The sequence below is a fragment of the Sorex fumeus genome, unplaced genomic scaffold (assembly GCF_029834395.1).
Source record: "Sorex fumeus unplaced genomic scaffold, SorFum_2.1 ptg000018l, whole genome shotgun sequence".
Classification (NCBI taxonomy): Eukaryota; Metazoa; Chordata; class Mammalia; order Eulipotyphla; family Soricidae; genus Sorex; species Sorex fumeus.
Window position 1 is genome coordinate 26,142,121 of NW_026606075.1, and position 21,447 is coordinate 26,163,567.

General features: G+C 36.5%; 1 protein-coding gene across 2 annotated transcripts in view; it reads left to right on the plus strand.

Annotated features, from left to right (window-relative positions):
* The window catches only part of CERT1 (ceramide transporter 1), a 99,741-nt gene that overhangs the window by 71,653 nt on the left and 6,641 nt on the right, over positions 1-21,447 (plus strand). Inside the window, exons 8-15 of one of the 2 annotated variants that reach the window (XM_056112650.1) lie at positions 4,072-4,164; positions 6,385-6,471; positions 8,981-9,073; positions 9,563-9,640; positions 16,999-17,094; positions 17,962-18,094; positions 19,056-19,126; positions 20,705-20,833. In XM_056112650.1, the coding sequence (XP_055968625.1) occupies positions 4,072-4,164; positions 6,385-6,471; positions 8,981-9,073; positions 9,563-9,640; positions 16,999-17,094; positions 17,962-18,094; positions 19,056-19,126; positions 20,705-20,833 (780 nt within the window). The remainder of the gene's footprint in view (positions 1-4,071; positions 4,165-6,384; positions 6,472-8,980; positions 9,074-9,562; positions 9,641-16,998; positions 17,095-17,961; positions 18,095-19,055; positions 19,127-20,704; positions 20,834-21,447) is intronic. The other variant, XM_056112649.1, reaches the window with a different exon arrangement.

Below are 21,447 nucleotides of genomic sequence, written 5' to 3' on the forward strand. Positions count from 1 at the left end.
ATTTTGTGCTTGGGTTTCAGTTATACAATGATCAAGTGCCCATTCCTCCACCAGTGCCCGTCATCCATCACCACGGGTCCCAGCATCTCCCCCACCCCTCATTTCCACCCCCCCCACCCCCGTCCTATCCTGCCTCTGTGACAGGGTATTCCCCCTTGTTCTCTCTCTCTTCTTTTGGGTACTCTGTTAAAAGGGAATGACTTTTAAGCAAGAGCCAGGAGTAACCCCTTCACATGGCCCTAAAACTATGAAGATAAGTAAATAAAATTAAATTATCACCTCCCATCTTTTCAGGAGTCAGTTTTCTTAATTACCACGCTGAATATTTTTGTTGTCCTCAGACATTTTATATTACCCTTTCTGCAAATCAGAGAATTTAAGAAAGAATAAAAAAAGAATGGCCACAAAAGATGAAATCTGGAAACTATGATTTTTGAAGTTCTGTTACATGTGTCAGATTTTACTCACTTTTTGATTAGGTTTCCTTAAGTTGTAGTAGGATCTTAATTATTTGATGGAATAGAAGTGGGTATGTGTATGCACACACATATACATGTGCATACATAGTATGTATATGCATATGCTTATGTACACTGTTTACATATGTAAACTATATATGCACTTAAGACTAGAAAGTTCTTGAATAGCATTGATCAACAGATGTCTTAGAAGACAGGACTGGGAAGGAAAATCTGTTGATTGCTTTCTGGTTTTATTGGAATTATGTCGTTCAAATATAAGTATTTGCTTTCTATGTAGTGGAAACTAGGAAATGACTATAATTAAGGAGCTTAAAATCTAATGAGAGCAATTATATAGGTGATGAAATAACTATCATAGCAAAATTGTTCATATTATACTTTCATATAGATTCATAAATTTATTTTTTGTAGTTTTGGGAATTGAACTAGAGCCTCATAAAATGAGGCTTGAACTGTGCCACTTGGGACATCCCTTGCCCTGCATAGAACTATAATATTGGTTTCACTGTTCTTTTAGCTAAGTAATTTTGGTGCATGAGAGAATTTACCCAGGCATACTTGGCACTGTGATGGGCCCGGTGGCTCAGTGCTGTAGCCAATTGATGCAGAGCTTTCAGACACAAAGGAGCTTAGTGGTGGCCATAGGGCAGTGCTCAGGGTGCCCTGTGATACCAGAGATCTCACATGGGACCTTGTGCATGCAAAGCATACATTTCACCTATTGTGCTATCTCCATGGCTCCCCAAATTAAGAATATTTTTTTAGTAATGGTGATTTTTCTAGGTTTCCTATAATATTCCATCTAGTATAGAGTATTCTTAGCTATTTGATAGTCATGTCCAGGTAGACAAAAATATATAAAACCAATTTATCTTAATTATTAATAATTTTAATAAGAGATTGGACCAGGGGTTAGCTCAGTAGTAGAGTGCTTGCCATGCATTGGTTCCTGACACAACCAAAAATAATTTAAAGAATGAAAGGAAATGTATTTGCTCAAGTTGTTCCCTTTTAGAGGTTGGGGGTGGTAGGGACGCTTGGGTTTTTGGGGTCACACCCTGCAATGCTCAGGGATTATTCCCAGCTCTGCACTCAGGATTATTCCTGTTGGTGCTCAGGGAACCAGTGGGATGCCAGAGATTAGACCCAGGTCGGCTGCATTCAAGGCAGACTCCCTACCTGCTGTAATACTGTTCTGACCCTCAAGATGTTTATAGCTGTATAATTTCACAGGCTTTTTTACATTCTCCTAAATCTTTTTTTGTTTTGGGGGTCATATCCTGCAGTGCTTGGGCTTACTTCAGCCCCTTTCTTAAAGATATTTTTTGTATTATTGGTTTGGTCGTATGTTGTAAGGTGTTTTTTTGAAGTTTACCAATCTTAAGTATACTATTTGATGATTTTTATATTTGTACATTCTCATAATCACAATTCAGATCAGGTTGTTAATGTTCCTTCAAGCCCTTCATAACATTCCACCATCAGTGGGTGACCATTGTTCTGTCATCATCAATTAATTTTGCCCTATCCTTAAGCATCTTGTAAGTAGTCTAATATAACATGTGCACTCATAAGTCTCACTTTCCCCCCAGCTTTGAGTCTAACATATTATTACAAAATAATTTTTTTGCATTGAATAATATTTTACCACCTGGTAATTTTTTTGTTACACCTTTAGTTTACTTACCCATTTTTCTTATGATGAACATTTAGGTTACTTTTGTATTTTAACAGTTGTGAATAAAACTGCATCAGCATTCTTGTTCATATCTTTCAATGGACATATATACTCTTTTCTCTTGAGCATACAACTAATAGCAGAATGTTGACTCATAAGATACATGTTTAACTTTAGTGGATGTTATTAGTTTCTAAAATGTTTATATGAGTTTACAGTTCCGTCAGCTATAGGTGAGAATTTCAGTTTTTCACTCTCCACATTTGGACTGTCAGTTTTGTAATAAAGTTATACTTTTGCTTATTTATGTTTCTGTTTATTTATGTTCCTTTATTCCTTTTTTTTTAATGGAGGACTCCCTACTGGGAACCATCAAGCCTATACTCAGCAAGGTTTGCTGGGAGGTGGGGGACATTCAGAGCAAGAAATCAAACACAAAGCATGAAGTTAACCCCTTTGAACTACCTGTTCATCCCCCTGTCTTTTACATTTTAAATAAGAATTGGGGAAAGGGGAGACTTGGTACCATGCCAGGTAGTGCTCTGACTCTGTTCAGGGGTCACTCCTGATGATGCTCAGGGAAATTGGTGCCTGGGATTGAATGTTGGTCACCTGCATGCAAAGGAAGCACCTTAATTCCTGCATGCTCTTTCTCTGGCCCCAGTTTTAGCCATGCTGATGCATTAGTAGTTCCATTTTCTTTTCAGTTTATAGAAGTTATTGTTGATCTTTAGTTCTAATGAGAAATTGATTCGTAATAGCTGACTTGTTTAACTAACAAATACAGAAGTACGTAGCTTTGTGTGAATTTAGTTTGGATCATATTAACACTACATGATCTCGGTGCACCATTAATCAAGCAACAAAATATTTTTTAAAGACCAGGAGGTAATTTTTGTAGATGACATTCACAGATGGACAGTCGAAAACTACTGTTATAATTGTTTTTATGCTTTAGACTTAGACTGTCACCCAATGCAGACTGTTACTGTCTTCAAGCTATAGGTTTTATCTATAAATGGAGGCTTAAAGTTGGAATTTAAGCTTTGTTCAACTCTAAATTGGTTTTAACCTGCAATGAGAAAGTACAAGAAATATGTTTTTCTTAGAATATCTTTTTTGGGGTAAGGGGAGTTTCCGAGAGGTGCTCAGGGCCTCACTTGCAATTCTTGGCCAACCAACTAGAAGGTTGAATGGTAGGAACTGAGGATGCAGTGTTGATTGCAGACCCAGTCTTCCAGGGCCTTATCCAGCTGTGCTGGATCTGCACCAGTGATGCTAGGTGTCATGTGTGGTGTCATCTCCCAACCCTGTAGCCCTATAGAATATCTGTGGCATTCATTTAATTTCACTTGTTGAGATTTCTTCCTGGTATCCATTACTTGCTTTTTCACTTTATAGCTATAAAATGAATATAGCTCTTATGGAGGGAGGGATGCATAATAAGTGAATTTCTCTTGGTGTTAACTTTTTTAAAAAACACAGTGGTGGGTTAGAGATAGACTAGGTGTTCAGACACTTGCCTTACATGCAGGCCCACCCTAATTTGATTCCAGCACCACATATAGTTCCCCAAGCTCTGTCAGAACTGACCCCAGAGCCAAGAGCCAGGAGTACTTGTGTGTATTCTCAAAACCCAAAATAGATATTTGCTTCACATATCAGTTTTAAAAAAGGAACAAAAAACTCTAGAGACAGTTTGACAAAATACATTAAAATACATAAACATAACTTAAGTAATCATTTATATATAATAACATATAACTCAGAGGAAACTATTTTCTTACATTAATATTTTAGTGTTTCACAGAGTTGATTATTTTTTCCTAAGTTACTAAATTTCAGTGAGATGTAGGTGAGCTTCACTTGATATAAATAACATTTCTTTGGGTCTTTTTTTTTTGTAAATAGGAATCTGAAAAGAGAAGACGAGCAGAAGAAGCATATAAAAATGCGATGATAGAACTTAAGAAAAAATCCCATTTTGGAGGACCAGATTATGAGGTATGAAGACATGGTTTTGTGAGCCATGTCTGTGAATGACATCTGAAGTTAAATTTTAGATAATATATTTGTAGCTTTTAAATACTTGAAATAGGGGCTGAGAAGATTCTAAAAATCCTATTCTTATTCTCATAGGAACCGCAAAGACCCTCTTGCTTCTTATTTTTTAAATTTTTAACTGAATTGTACACAGACACTATTGCATTCATTCAAGATTTCTCACAGCTGTCTGCCAAGTGACAAGATCATTGCACCTTACATTTTTCCCACCCTTCCTTTGTGGTTCTCAATTGTGACAGGTGTGGAATTAACGTTGCTCCATGTTTATGGAGTAGTGATGTTTCTGAATTATCAGTTTAAATGGGAAGATTCTTTTTTGAGGGTTTTATGATATTTTTGTTTTTGTTTTGGGGCCACTCCCAGCTATGCTCAGGGCATACTCCCAGCTCTGCACCCAGGCAATGCTGGGTTGACCATATGTGGAGTCAGGGATGGAACCAGGATCAACCACATACAAAGCAAGTAGACTTCCCACTTTAAATCTCTCCCCTACCCAGACTGGGAAGATTCTTGATAGATGAGCAAGATTTGAGTGGCATTTTTGTTTATTTAAATATCTAGAGACCCTTAATTCCAAGTCTGCTTTTACAATCTTTACTTTTACTTAGAAACTACTTTATTTAGAGTTCAACTCTTCCACTACAGCAGGAATATAGTTTGCTAATTTCCGTTGTACTAAATATTGTATCTCTGGCTGCACTTAAGACCTGTTGATTTAAGAATCTTGTTTATGGCGGCGGCGGGGGGGGGGGGGGGGTTTGATTTCCTAGGAATTTTCGTTGTAATAAGTTCTTCAGACAATTTCCCTTTCACAAATATTAAATCACCTGGTTGCTATACCTTCAGGGCCTAATGGGTGTTTCAGAACTTTTTTTTTTTTTGGACCACACCAAACAGTGTCCTAAGATTATTCCTGGCTAGATACTCAGAATCTGTGATCCTGTGACCAGGTGGTGCCAAGGATTGAATTGGGACTTCCTATATGCAAAATATGTGCTTACGCCCTTTATGCTATTACTTCCCCAGCCTTGTGTTCTTTTAAAATAAGTATCCCTGCTTTACCTCAGGAAGAAGTCCATGGGTGGACATTCAGTGCCATCGACAGACAGTGAATCACAGATAGGACTGGAGTTAAGAATCCAGACCACCACCACCCTCTTTTTCAGCAGGGGTCCCCATTTGAATGCAGTTAAAAGTTAGCTGAAGTCTAGAACAAGATTCCTTAAACTTTTCCCACTTACCAACCCATTTTTGCCTAAGAATTTTGTACCTGACCCAAGTAAATCAGTATACAAAATATTTTATCAAATATATTGACTGTTAATAATTTAAAAGTTTAAAACATTTTTTTAAATGTTACATGGCTCCATGGGCTGGAGTGACAGCACAGTGGGTAGGGCGTTTGCTTTGCACACGGCTGACTCGGCTGACCTGGGTTCAATTCCTCCACCCCTCTCCAAGAGCCCGGCAAGCTACTGAGAGTATCTCGCCCCCACCGCAAAGCCTGGCAAGCTACCTGTAATGTATTCGATATGCTAAACACAGTAATAAGTCTCACAATGAAGACATTACTAGGCCTACTGGAGCAAATCAGTGAACAACGGGAGGACAGTGACAGTGATAATTTCCATATCATAAAATGTTATTCCCTACCCCCCCCCCCCCCCACCATCATTTAAAAATGAAATTCTTGGAGCTCAGGAAGATAACTGAAAGGATTGGAACACATATTTACATTGCAGGATACCTGGATTCAACTTCAGCTCCACATGGTCCTCTAGCAACCTCAAAGTGCCAAGCTGGGGGTAGGCCTCAAGCACTGCTGGCTGTGACCCAAACAATTAAAATGGAAATGAAAAGATCTTAGCGTATGTGTTGTATAGAATTAGGCAATAGACAATCTAACCTGTGTACCAAGGTTCACCTCTCAGATGCTAGCTTCTTTGACTGTGGGATTTTGATCCCATTTGGAGTCCATAACTGAATGTGGGTATTATAAATATTTCATTTTCAAATTTACAATTTATTATCGGTAAATTTCACAAATGTTTACATGGTCACTTTTCAACTTTGCCCTAAGATTAATGCTGAGGTATCTGTATTTTCTTTTTTCTTAAATCGATTTTGCTTCCTCCCCCACAACCATGTGTGTTTGAATAGGAAGGGCCCAACAGCCTGATTAATGAAGAAGAGTTTTTTGATGCTGTTGAAGCTGCTCTCGACAGACAAGATAAAATAGAAGAACAGGTATATCTATTGTTAAAATTTCTAATCCTGGAGTTCCGGTCTCAAAGGGCTGAATACATACTTTGTATGTGGAAGCCCTGAGTTTGATTTCCAGCCATTGCGTAGTCCCTCATGCATCATTGGTATGCCCCCTCCCCCCCGCTCCAAATAACTATCTAAATAAAATTTTAAGTCAACACTCACTTGAACAATTATAGACATTAATGTGTTACTTTACTTAAATAGAATTAAAATCATAAACCTAAAGCCTACAAAATAAACTGTCTTTATGAGTCACAAATATGAAGGAATTTTATGTCCTTTCATATATCAGTTTTCAAGTAACGGGAGGGAAAGTGAATGATTATTTAAGGAAGGGACCTATGCATAACAAATGTGAATTTAGATGTAAATATTCTTCCCTCTCTCATTGAAGTATGTAATTTTTATCATTGTTAATATCAACATACGATTTGATTAAAATACTCGTTGAATTTCTCACTACTATCATTAGAATCAAAAGGAAATTGAACAAGAAATTATTTTCCTTCCATGTTTACTGACATTCTAGTTTCATTTTTTTCTACTTTCATTGCCTTTACATTCAAATTGCTTCCTCACTTTCATTTGTTTGTATCCCTTAACTCTAATTTCAAAATTTAATCCTTTAATTCTACAGTACTGCAATTACCACATATTACCACTAGATGGTATATAAGGTCGAGTATTTTACTCTTCCTAGGACCTTAAGCGTGTTGCAAATAAATTATATGTGTGCCATTTATTTTACAAGTTAACTTGCATATAAAAGTTGACATTTTTATTCCCTGCCATTACTAAGCTGGCTTAGATATTATACTCATTTGATGTATCTGACCAAGGAAAATCACCTTCATCAATCATTGTTTGCTTTTCATATTTATTTTTCACTATTTCTTCCAAATCAGTGATAAAAATTCTTGTCACATTAATTGATAAAGCATATTGCATTCTTTTTTATTTGTAACACAAATCCTGAAGCTGGAACACAAATCCAGTGGAAGTGGAACTATCAATTTCTCAATGAGCTCCACTTGTAGGTGCTTAAAACATAACCTGCATTTATAAAGACCACTCGGTTTGTCTTTTTCTCTGTGTTGTGTTTTTTCAGAATGTGTTATTTTGACAAGAGTAGTAAACTGTGAAGTAAAACGTCAATTTGAGTTTTGCTACTTATTAACTTTGTTGCAATAAATTCAGCACTTACCTTCTCTAGGTCTTGGCTTTCTAATCTTTGAAACAAGAAGTTAAATAAGGTCATTCAAATTATCTCAGGTTCTAACATGTATTAAATGTCAGTATGTTTATTTTAAGTTTAAGAAGATCTTTGAATACTTCTACAAACTAGCAAAAAGACTTATGTATTCATAGAGGACTATTAACTCATTTAGTTTCAGTCTTGACATTATGATAGAAACTACAAATGAATCACAAATATTGAAAATATCAGGATTTTTCTTATTGATATGACAATTATTATTATAAACATAATAATACTATAAAATAGTAAGCTTCAATAATATAAGAAATCAGTTTATACAGTTTAGATCATTACCCACATTTTATGCAGCATATATCGCACAGGGCTCTCCAGAATACAACCACTATATATCACTCTTCAGTGACACAATTTTGAGTGTACATTATTTGCCGAGATACAGAAAAATAATGTGCCATAAAGAGATATGCAGTAAATTTAGATAGCAAAAATGAGATGAGTGGTTGTGTTCAGATAGGCTTAAGTGGTCATTATATTTGTATATATAATTAGGAGAAGAGCACACATACAAAAGTGCAGTTTCTGATAAACTAGCGATATTTAGTAGAGAAGTGATGAGATTAGCTAAAGAGGAGAAAAAGAAATTAAGTGGTAGTTAGAAGTGAGACAATAGAACAAAGGCAGGATATTATCAAAGAAAAGAGATAAATGCATATGATATGTTCTTTGAAACATAATTCAAATAAACAATAGCATTCAAATGATACATAAGCCTGTGACCCACCCTGATGAGATGGTATGACAAGAATAACTGGCCAGAGTTTGAATTATGAGACTTTTGCAAAATGGCTTTTGCAGTAGTATTAAGATTGATTCCTAGTAAATGATGCTGTGAAGGTTTAGAGACTAATTTGAACCAAAATCAGAGAACTAATTTATCATTTATGAAGCTGAAGAGCACAGTGCATCATGCACATGCCTTCCTTGAAACAGACCTGGGCTTCATTCCCCAGTACCAGAGAACTGCCAGAAGTGATCAATCCTGGGCACCATTGGATGTGAAAAAAATAATAATAATTTTTTTAAAAAATACATGTAATTTATGGTAATTACTGTGCAGAAATAATACGTGAAATATCAAAATTTGGCAAAGTTTGTATCTGTAAGTACTATAGAGTTCAGCAGTAAAATGTTGTTAGTTACCTGTATATTACCCATTCTTAAGTCTCAAACTATATTTTAAAACCTTTCTATTTTAACATGCTTTCTTAGACGCAGAGTGAAAAGGTCAGGTTACATTGGCCAACATCTATGCCGTCTGGAGATACCTTTTCTGCTGTGGGGACTCATAGATTTGTCCAAAAGGTAAGTTAATATTAAGAGTTTGCTAAAAATGTATGTTATTATTATTTTTCACTGCTGATGGAACTGTCTTGTTATACAGGTTTTTCTTCCTTTTCTTGAATTTAAAAATGAGATTTTTCTAATTAATGTTTTGTTTCATATACATTTCCAAAACTAAGCTTCTAAATATTTTTTATTTAAAGGGAAAGGGGGTGAAGATGAAACTGGATAGGAAGTGGCTAGTTCAAAATAGTTAACTAGAGGTTAGTCAGCTATATTAAATATTTCTCTTTTGGGTTTAGGTGGAATTTTGTTGTATTGGAAACACTGCAAAAATAGAAAGATCTTATATCATAACTTATACATAATAGGTGCTTGAAGTCAGTACTTGGTGCTGAGCTTGTTCCATATAGTTCTTTGTTCTCTATCTTGTGTTTGGAAGTTGGTACTGAATGCTCTGTTGTGCCTTTGTTCTGATTACTTGGTTTTTTCTTTGTCTGTCTCTGGTAGCCCTATAGTCGCTCTTCCTCCATGTCTTCCATTGATCTAGTCAGTGCCTCTGACGATGTTCACAGATTCAGCTCCCAGGTACTGTATGAATGTATAGAGTGGACTCGTGTCTTTCTCTGATCTATTACAGTCTGCTTTCCTGTTGCCTGAAATCTTTGGTTAGGTCATTTGTTTGAGTTTTGATTTTTAAATAGTAATAACAAACATTAAAAAGGCCTTTTTGTTTTACTATTTTCTTTTAGACTTGCATGTGCCTTTTTGTATCCACTGCTGTGAGTAGCTTAGAATATTGCCGTCTAGGAGTTACTTATACATGATTTAAAATTGAATTGAAACTATAGAAGGTACCTTTTTTTCCCTCAATTTTTAATGTGCCCCAAGTTTTTAATTTTTTTGTTATGTTTTGGGGCCAAACCCAATGGTGTTCAGGGCTTACTTTTAGCTCTGCGCTCAGGGATTACTTCTGGCAGTGTTCAAGGGACAGTGTGCCTTCCTGGGTATCAAACCTGAGTCTGCTACTGCAAGACAAGTGCTTTACCTGCTATACTATCTCTCCAGCCCCAGGTACCTGTTTTATAAAGATCATTATATTTTTATTTCCTGACAGTATTCAGCAACTTTGGTGAATACTGTCTATAGCTTAATCTATAGCATGTATTATAACATTCTCCAAAGTAGTTTTCAGAAATCTCACTTAAATTTAAAACCAGATTCTGTTCAGCTGGGAAATAATATTTTTGATTACATTAGTTTCTTTTCAGTTTCAAGATGCTTCGAATATTCTCTTTGTGCAGATAAGCCTTGGAAATAATAAATTAATACTTCTGATTTATATGAATTGTAGATTATTTAGCATTAGATAGGGTTTAAGGAATTTAAGAAAGGAAGCTGTGTGCTTGCAGTTTCTGCCCTCATAATAAAGATTAAATTGTCATTGGAAGAATCTTGGTTTTTTTTCTTTTTGGTTTTCTGGGGGTTTTTTTGAGGAATCTTTAGCATCAACATTAATTTTTAATCATTCTTTTTAATCACTCTGAGTCATTCAGACTTACAAGGATACATCTGTATCCTAACAACATTTTATTAGATTGGATAGTTATGTTAAAAACATATGTTAGTCAGAGTTACCAAGTTTAAACCTCCAGTTAGCCCTGTGACCTTGAAATAATTTTCTGACTTTTCTGTGCTTCACTTCTCCAGTCTAATTAGGACTCTGATTTAGCTGCTAGCTTCTTGGATGTTGACCTCAAATGGAATCACATAACTGAATGTGGGGACCACAAAATATTTGTTTTAAAATAAATTTAAAATATGTGATCTGTGAATGTTTGATTTGTATGCCTATTTTATTTTATTTTTTGTCTTATATTTATTTATTGAATCACTGTGGGTAAAGTTACTAAGCTTTCAGGTTTAAGTCTCGGTCATACAATGATCAAACACCTTTCCCTTCACCAGTACTCACTTTTCACTACCAAAACCCCCAATATATATCCCCCCCCTTCCCACCCCACCCAATGCCTGTGAGGCAGATGATTTCTACTTAACTCATCTCTACATTGATTACATTCATCATTTCGACAAAAGATGCACCATTATTATTTAGAATTTCCCCCCCAACAATCAGAATTGCTGAAAAGGCATTGTGAAATACTTTGTTTTCTATAGCTGGTTACGAGAATCATATAATGTTGTGTGGCCGCTATTGCAGCCATGCAATTTTGGATTTCTGCAAAGAGCCAGATCATTACAAGATTGGTTTCTATGCGTCTGGTATTATGGCTGTGCTGAAGAGCCGCGGAGAGCTTCTTGTGGGGGGTAACTCAGGACCTTGGTAGGGCGTGAAGGACGAGCCAGTAGTGCCACCCTTCCCATGAGACTGCAGTTGCCTCTTTACCGCCCGCTCATACCTGGCTTTCCAATAAGCTCTGAGGAGGCGGCCACCTTGCTGCTGGGGGGGGAGAAAGGCGAAGGGAGCAACACCCTTTCCCTCCCGGGGAGGCATGGTGCCGTAGTTGAACACATGGTCCATTCACTTTTCTGCCACAAGCTGCCGGGCTCTGGATTAAGACCTTTTGCCTCTGGAGCCATGGCTGTGCCAGAGAGCCGTTTGTGGGGGGCAATTCGTGACCTCGGTAGGGCATGAAGGATGAGCCGGTACCATCCCCATTCCCATGAGACTGCAGTTGCAGTTGCCCCGTCACTACTGGCTCATACCTGGCTTTCCAATAAGCTCTGAGGAGGCAGCCACCTTGCTGGGGGGGGGGGGGGGGGGGGGGGGCAGAAGAGAGCAACACACTTTCCCTCCCGGGGAGGCATGGTGAAGTAGTTTAACGCATGGTCCATTCACTTTTCTGCCGGAAGCTGCCAGACTCTGGATTAAGTCCTTTTGCCTCTGGAGCCATGGCTGTGTATGCGGTCCAGATGCATTTCTGCCAAAAGCCGTTGGGTTTTGAGATTTGTTTCTGAGTCTCTGGGATCATGGCCATTAATCAGCTTGATCAGGAGCCAGAGAGGCCGTTTGTAGGCAGCGACTCGAGGTCTTGCTGGGATGGAGAGGAAAGGGCTGGTTCCATCCCCATCTAGTGAGGCCCCACGTGTCTCGTCACTGCAGGCCCAAACCTGACTGTCCAGTGACCTCTGGAGGATGACGGTCACCAGGCCGCCAAGGGGAACAGGTCAAGGCACGAAAACCTATTCCCACCTGGAGTGGCCCAGCCCCAGTAACCTACTGCAGGAACAGGACGCATTTCTGCCAAAAGCTTTTGGGTTCTGAGATTCATTTCTGAGCCTCTGGGATCATGGCTGTTAAGCAGTTCAATCAGGAACCAGAGAGGCCATGTCTCCAATTATATAGCTGAGCCAGAGGTGGTTTGTGGGTGTGTCTCCCACATACCTAACTTTTGGCCATTTGCTTTCTTGGTAAACTTTGCCCCAAGTTTTTGGGGTCTGGCCAAAGGCACAGCAGCAATTTGGGGGTATCTGAAAGCCTGGTGGTGCCATCAGGCTGCTGATGCACTGGCACGAAATGTAACAAAAAAATTAAAAACTCACAGGTACAGAATGACTTGCTGGCGGCACCATACCCCCAGTATGCCTATTTTATATACCTGAAGTTGCATAAAAATTTTTCTAGTGAAAAAGTCACTAGTAGAAAAAGTTCAAGAAAACATAATATAGTTAACTTATTTGTATTAAGTACTCATTATGTTTGCATTAGCATTATAATAATGTTTTTGAGTTAATGAAAATCATCTTTTTCCACTATCATTCTAGCTAAAGGTTTTTCAACCATAATTTATAAACAAAAATTACATTATAATTTTTAACTCATGTAATGAAGATTTAATTCAAAAATTTTTTTTTAGCTTTTGTGACATTTCCCTTCAGCATTTTTGAGAAATTTCTGTTTTTCCTCAGATATCTATCACCTATAAACAGACTTACTGATACCTCTCATTTTTTGCTTAACCATTTATGCATGCTATAATCACAGTAAATCAGCAACAAAACAGCACTTGAGACTTTGGTTTATTTTGCTAAGCTCCATTTTGCATTAAAATAATAAAGTTATAGACTAAAAGTTATCAGTATTATCACCATTTTCTTTTAAAACAGAGGAAATTCACATTCTACTCACCTGTGAAAATATAATGAGAGCAAAAACAGGAATGTTAGCCAGTGATGGGTGGGCAAGAATTAGAGCTCCATGACCCAAACCTGAGCCCAAGCTTTAGAACAATTAAAAGCCTTCAAGTATAAATGATTATATCAACCACAATACAGCCGTTTAGGTTTGTGCAAGACTTAGCCAAGTCATAACTTCTTTTTGTATGTAAGTTGGAGAAAGGTTTTTTATTTTATCTTTTCAATATATGCTCATGCTCTCTTGATTGGTCGGACAGATTCTCATAGCTTTGATTATTCTACTTTTTATATGCCAAAAGATGTGAAAATGAAGAACGTAACATTGAGGTCTTCAAGTACTTTATTATCCTTGCTAATTAAATCTAAAGCTGTGTGTGTGTGTGTACTTAGGCTCTTGCAGTTAATTATTAATTTTAAAAAATGACTGTTCTGTTCTTGGTGGAATGAGTTCATAGTCCTGGATTGGAAAGAATAATTAAACATAGAATTTAGATGCTCTGAAAATAATTTTAATGAAAAATAATGCATCTACTAAGAAATTAATAGCTCTACATGAAATGTTTCATGAACAAATGTGGAAATGTTATCTATGTTAGCTCATTTTCATCTCTAGGTCAAAAAACACCAAGGACACAGTTCTTGACATTAAACTTAGTCTAATCAAAATTTGAAACACAAACTGTAAAGATAGCTCAATGGGCTGGGCAACGGGCTTTGCATTAGGAGACCCATATTCAACCCTATATACCACATGGTCCTGAGTATTGGAACCCACACATACACAAGATTTAAGCTGAGAGTAGCCCCCCCCCCCCCGCACACACACACACACACACACACACACACACACACACACACACACTACCAGGTATGATTTCCCCAAACCAAAAAATTGAAAACATTAAAACTTGAGATACTATTAAAGCAAATAAAGCCTGCTCCAATGATTTTAATGCAGCTTTTTTAAAAATTGATTTGAAAATAAGTATTACAGTAACATTGTCATATTCATCCAAATAGTCCCTCCCTGTCTGTTCTTATTTGAAAATAAAGGGAGGAGGTCTCTAGTTTAGATGCTGTTTGTCATTACTCTTATAGTAATATCAATTACTTAATATTTTTTGGTACTGAACATAAAACTGAAATGTTTTACCTGTATCACTTCTGTTTTTGGACATACCCAGCATTGCTCAGGGTCTAAATGTGCCAAAGATTCTAACTGGAGTCACCACATGCAAGGCAAGTGCCTTACCTCTGTATTCTTACCCCTGTGTTATCTCTTCTTTACTTCACTATTGTTTCCTAAGGAAGAAACAGTAAGAAAGATTTCATGATGAAGGGTTTTGCAGAGATGGGTATTACTATAATAATTGAGTACTTTGTTTCTTAAATTTTTAGGACCACATCTTTTATTTCCTTTTTTCTCCCGTTTCCCCCCCCTTACCAGGAATCAGACACTGGGGCTGGCAGGATTGCCTTTATGCATGTGGGTGATATTAGGATTTGAACATACCACTTTCTGCATGCCAGGCAGGCACTTTGAGCCACTGGACCCATTGTTTTGAGGTTCCTTTTCATTACTTAATTGGACCTTTATGAGTGCTTTTAAAGAAAGGAAGTGAATAAGAACAAAAGATTAAAATTTTTCTTATGGCTATAGCAGTAACTCTACAGGTGTACAACTTTTTTCAGTCTATCTAGAAAGAATGTTAAATAAATTTACTGTGCATTGAAGAATAAAAAAGGGTCTGGTATATACAGATACGTGGTAGAGCATTTGTCTTACATTCACGAGATCTTTCACTTGTCTTACATTCACAGATCTTGAATTTCCTTTGTAGGAGATCTCCTTTGTACCACCAAAAAGTGGGGGTGGGGAGGAGGGGATGGAGGAGTTATGCAGGTTTTTCCAAGCCACCCCTAAAATATTTTCTCATTCTTTATAAAATTTTGTATGTGCCATTAGCCACAGTTTTTAATTTCTCTGTAACCCAGTACCATTCACATTGTTTTGAGGATTATGAATAAAGAAGTTAAATATATTGATGCTTAATTAGTACAAAAATGGATTGCGAGGGCCAGAGAGATAGAACAGGGGTTAAGGCATATGCCTTGCATGTGACAAACATTCCATCCCTGGCATGACATAGTGCCCCAAGAATTGCTGGGTGCAGCCCAGAACTCTTAGGGTTGCCTGGGCAATCCTCAGCAGCACAGAACCTGAACAGCACCACATCCTCAGGCTCTTGCACTGAATTGTCAACCTGGATGGCGGTGAATTGGGAGCACCACTTAGGAGCCCTCCCTTCACAAATGGACTTCAGAATCTCAACATAAACTCTTATCAAACCGCTTCTTGGTAGTTTTTACCAATTAAGATACATAAAGTCATACCTGCTTTGAGTATTGAAAAATCTAAGTTTGAGGAACAGAATATATGTTCAAGCAGCATTTTATGTCAAAATACTATATTCCCAGGGTGAATAAAGGGTTGTTTTTTTTGTTGTTGTTGTTGTTCCATAGCCATTAATATATAGTGTGTGCCTGGTTCTTGTCCTGTGGCCATATTAAATACAACAGACTTTAGGGGACCAGAGTGATAATACAGCAGGTAGGGTGTTTGCCTTGGCATGTGCTGACTGGGGTTCTATCCCTGACTGTACACCCATTACAGTCCCCCAAGCTCCTACAGTAGTGATCCCTGAGTGCAGAACTAGGAGTAAGCCCTGAACACTGCCAAGTGTTGCCCAAAAATATAATAATAGTAATAATAATAATAGACTTTAGGTATAAGTAATTAAATTTTAGATTAAATGTTTCAGAGTACATATTTTTAACTTTTTGCTTATTTCTCTAATATATTTACTACATAGAACAAAGTTATAAAAATTTAGAAAGTAAAACAGGAAAGGTATTTATATATTTAAATGGTGAAGGAGTTAGCTCTGTCGAAAAACTTCAAACTAGAAGAATGCTCATGAAATTTTATCAGTAAGATTAAAGGTTCTTACTAAAGATAATGGGTGTTTAATTAAAGAAATTGTTAGAATTTTGGAAAGACAAAATACGATTATTTGTATATGTTGACCCGTGTGAGTATTAGCAATGTTCCTAAAAGAATTTAGAACAATGAAATTGGAATCAAATAAATTGTGACAATAATGCTTCCTAATATATCTTTTTGTAGACATGAATAATGGTGCCTTTGTGCCCCTTTTATTCTTAATGTATCATGATTTTATAATTTAAGAACAGTTTCAGGACCAGAAGTATAGCAGGTAGAGCACTTGCCTTGCATGTGACCGACCCGGGTTCAATTTCTAGTACCTTTTATGGTCCCCTGAGCCCAGCAGGAGTGATCCCAGAGCACTGAGCCAGGTATAAGCCCTGAGCACTGCCAGGGTAGCAGAAAATAAAATAAAGGAAAGGAAAATAAAGGAGAACATTATCTCTAAGGAAGCATTTTAGGGCAAAGGAAAAAAAAATGCTTTTTGTTTTCCCTAAAAAACATTATTTGGATTATTTAATGAACATTAGGCTAATACATTATTTGAATAAAACATCTTCTTTTCTTACATTTCTTCTCCGGGCATTAACCTGGGAATGATATCTGGAATGTGTACTAAATTCTCAACTTTTATATAAAATCCCACTAACCTTTGTGCATTTGGTTGCTCAGCTTTCTAAGAACATCATCTCACCTGCAGTGCACTGAATATCACTGTTTTAAATACTGATGTAGCTGATAAGGAGATGTAATTTCTGACATCTTTATTTTTCTTTTCAAGGTTGAAGAGATGGTGCAGAACCATATGACTTATTCATTACAGGATGTAGGTGGAGATGCCAATTGGCAGCTGGTTGTAGAAGAAGGAGAAATGAAGGTGATTTCTAGTTATGTTTCATTAATCTCCGTTAACAGTTTTACCATTACAGATTGATATAAATAGGACTAGCATTTTAAATTTCTTTTAGAAAAACTATTATGTAAAATCATATAATGATAGATGCACTAGATACTGAGAGATAAAAGCACTTTTGCTTCCCTGGATCAAAACCATCATGTTGCCTGTGCCATGGGAAAAGTAAAATTCAGAAGTTCAGATATGATATGAGTAAGTCATAATTAGCTGTTGTTTTCTCTTTCAATCTCTTTCGACAGGGGTGGAGTGTTGTGGTGGTTTTGTTTTCTGGGTTTAGTTTTGGGGTTTTGGGGGGTCTGGGGAGGATAGTTGGTCACACCTGGCAGTGCCCAAGATTTAGTCCTGGCTCTGCACGCAGGCATCAAACCTGGGTCAACCGCATGTAAGGCAATCTTCCTGCCCACTTTACTATCTCTTTGGCCCTGAATCTGTTTTTATTTTATCAACTCATAGTAATTTGTCATTTCATGCATATTTTTCATGATTGAAATTTACTTCAAATTTGTAGTTTTGAGTTTTTTTATGTTGTATTAATTTGACACTAAATTTTCATTTAGCAGAATAATTATTTAATAGTAGATAATTTATAAATTCTAAAAGGCACTAAATTTTATTATCTTTAGGGGATCAGTATTGTTTTTGGTTTGGGTTTTATTTTTTTTCTTTCATTTTGGTCTTTGGGCTTACTCCTAACTCTGCAATTAGGCATCACTCCAGGTGGGACTCAGGGGCAGGGCAGCTAAATTTTAAAACATGCTTTTAAGTTTGTATTTTTGGCTGTTTGACTTTTATTTTTTATAGACACATTTTAAAATCAATTCTCCTTAGGTCTATAGAAGAGAAGTAGAAGAAAATGGGATTGTTCTGGATCCTTTGAAAGCTACCCATGCAGTTAAAGGTGTTACAGGACATGAAGTCTGCAATTACTTCTGGAATGTTGATGTTCGCAATGACTGGGAAAGTAAGTAACCATTACTGATGTATCTATATAATTATTATTTTCAACATAATATTAAATCTAGCCTGGTTTTTTTTGCCTCTGACCTATAGTTTACAAAGTCAGTATAAAAAATATCTGGAGAATCATGTAGGACTAATAGTACCTTACATATAAATAAAATTTTTACTATACAGAGTGCTTTTTCTCTGATAGTCTTTGATCCAGTACCTTAATAATCCTGCAAGATAGGTAATAAAATAAAATTGAGACGTCATCTACCCTGAATCCTGCTGTGATTTGTATAGTTTTTCTTCAGGTGTGGAGAATGTATATTTGTTTTTCCCCTTAGACATTAAATTTCATTAATGCATGTACTTCTGAGCATTGTGTTTTTATTTTTGTGGGAATAAGGAGCAGAGTGGTCATGCTTGCTGTGCTGGGAGGCTATGTAGTATTTGTGGGACATGTTGAGCTGGTTGAAGCAGGCTTGGATACATGCAAGACCTTAACCTCTGTACTAGACTCTTTTCCAGCCCAGTATCAAGTGCAGTAATAGATACTTCAGTAGTCTTTCTTTTTAAATAATATTTTAGTCAAGCTACCAAGAGTATCCCACCTGCATGGTAGAGCCTGGCAAGCTCCCTGTGGCGTATTCGGTTTGCCAAAAACAATAACAATAACAGGTCTCATTCCCCTAACCCTGAAAGAGCCTCGAATACGGCACCATTGGGAAGGACGAGTGAGGACAAGCTGCTAAAAATCTCAGGGCTGGGATGAATGGAGACGTTTTTGGCGCCAGCTTGAGCAAATGGATGAAAAACTGGATGACAGTAATACAGTGAATATTTTAGTCACCTGACCTTAGAAATAGAACATTTTATTCAGTTTCAGTCACATTCTAAGTAAAGATAATATGTCTTCTTACTATATTAATAATTGTAATAATTGCTACTATTTTGCTAATAATTTTTCTTTATTTCAGCAACAATAGAGAACTTTCATGTGGTGGAAACATTAGCTGATAACGCAATCATCGTTTATCAAACACACAAGGTAAAGACCTCTTCACCTCAGTAGAATTCCAGTGTAGTTCAAACTTAAGCCATACAAATTCTCTAAAATAAAATTTGGTAGGAGACCGAATGCCACAAAGATCCAAGTAACCTGTATTAATAATACATGAATAGCCATGTATTTGAAAGGCAGAACAACTCATTTAAAACAGAATGGATGTAGGAAAGAACCTGAGAAATACTAAAAGAAAAAATCTGGTTTTCTAGTTAGTTATGTGCTCTTCAGTCTAGAAAAGAAAATATTAAATCATGCTTTTCTGGCATCTCTAGCTTCTGCAGGAGATAAATTACAGTTACCATATGTGAAAGCAAATCAGTTTCCTCTGGTAATAATGATAAGGGATATGGAAAAATACATTATTGACCTGTGGTTAATAGATATAAAAATGATCTAACTGCATTATCTGAAAGCAAGGGAAAGTTGAGCATGACTGTTGAAAAGTTCATAGCAGAGTACACAGAAACATGGTCATTTAAATTGGTTCTTTTTTTACTTTCTTTCTTTGTCTGCTTTTCTAGATATTTAAATTATAGAATTAATATTTCTCTTACCTTATTCTGCTCTTCTGAAAACTGCCAAATAATGTATTGTGTAAAGAATAATAAAAGGAAATAAATTTCTGGAGAGATCCACCAAGAGCAATATTGTATGTTATTGAAGAAACATAATGATTCAGTAGGTACTTCCTTTTTTCCTAACCAGTGGGCACTTTATTTTTCTCTTTTTCAAATTATTTTTTAATTGAGCAGTATATTTGAAAATATTGAGGTTTGCTCTTATGTCTTGAGCTCAGCCTTGTTATTTGAAGGCATCTTATTTCTAATAATGATGAGCTTCATTTTAAATAGTAGCTGCTCAAGAAATCTCTAACATGGACCGGGGATTTCTGTGGTGGAGTTCTTACTTTGCATGTGTGACGCCTTAGGTTCAATCCCAGCAGCATACACATTTAAAAAAAAAAAAAACCCAACCTGTAACCATGATTCAATTCCAGTACACAGATTTTGGGTATTTCTGTCAAACCTCAAATTTAGTACATGTTAAAATGTCAATTAGTTGCCCTGTAACTTGGAATGAAGATAAATAATCCAAAAATAAAATTTTAAATTGGAAAGAACTTTATGAAGATAAACTGATCCTGGAAGCAGTCTGCTGAGAGTATTTGTAATTAGAGGTTAATTTTGAAGGGGAAGATGATATAGATTTTATTAGGTTTATTTTTTAAAACAAATGAATAGTTATTAAAAGTGTGCATCTTCTTTATGCTAACCAAATTATTCAAACATGCTTTAAATAGTTAAAGTGGCAAGTTCTATATTACCACGTTTTTTAAAAAAATACAGAATGTTACTCCTCTTCAGATTTACTCCTTTTCTACTGCAAAGCCAACAGTCCACTTTTCATAATCCTTTGGTGGATATTCTCAGACGCTTTTCATTTAGAATTTACATATTTTAGCTTCACCTTTTCTTTGTTTTATATGTTTCACTAGTAGTTCCATATTACATATGAATGAAAAATAGCTCGGATTTTCAAAAGGTTTTTACTTCTTTACAGAGAGTCTGGCCTGCTTCTCAGAGGGATGTATTATATCTTTCTGCCATCCGAAAGATACCAGCCTTGACTGAAAATGACCCTGAAACTTGGATAGTATGTAATTTTTCCGTGGATCATGATAGTGCTCCCGTAAGTATGCTGTATAAATATGAATTATTGTAATACATATCTCTGAATATACAACAAAGTACAGAAGTGATAAGTATTTATTACACCCAGATACTTGATAAAACGCTTCTTAGATTTTATAATGAGTGACATCTTGCAACAGTTTAATCCATGTTACATGAGGGCAGTAGTTTATAGATGTGACCATCCCAGGAGGGCTATTTTCCTCTCTTCCTGAGGTGAGGTGAGACAGAGATGAACCAAGTAGTAGATGTAGGTCTCTTCTCACAGTTCCTTCTTAAGCCGGATTCAGCTGCTGGCACAAAGTCTGTGCTTTTGACTTTATTTTATTGCTTTATTTTATTTTTGGTTTTTGGGTCACACCCAGTGATGCACAGGGGCCATTCCTGGCTCTGTACTCAGGAATTACTCCTGGCGGTGCTCTGGGGACCATATGGGATGCTGGGATTTGAACCTGTGTCGGCTGCATGCAAGGCAAACGCCCTACCCACTGTGTTATCACTCCAGCCCCTTGACTTTGATTTAGTTTTATTTTTTTCATAAAAGAAGGGAAAATATTCCTGATGTCCTGTCATTATTATGTGTTATTTACTGGTTCTTTAAATTTTTGTTTA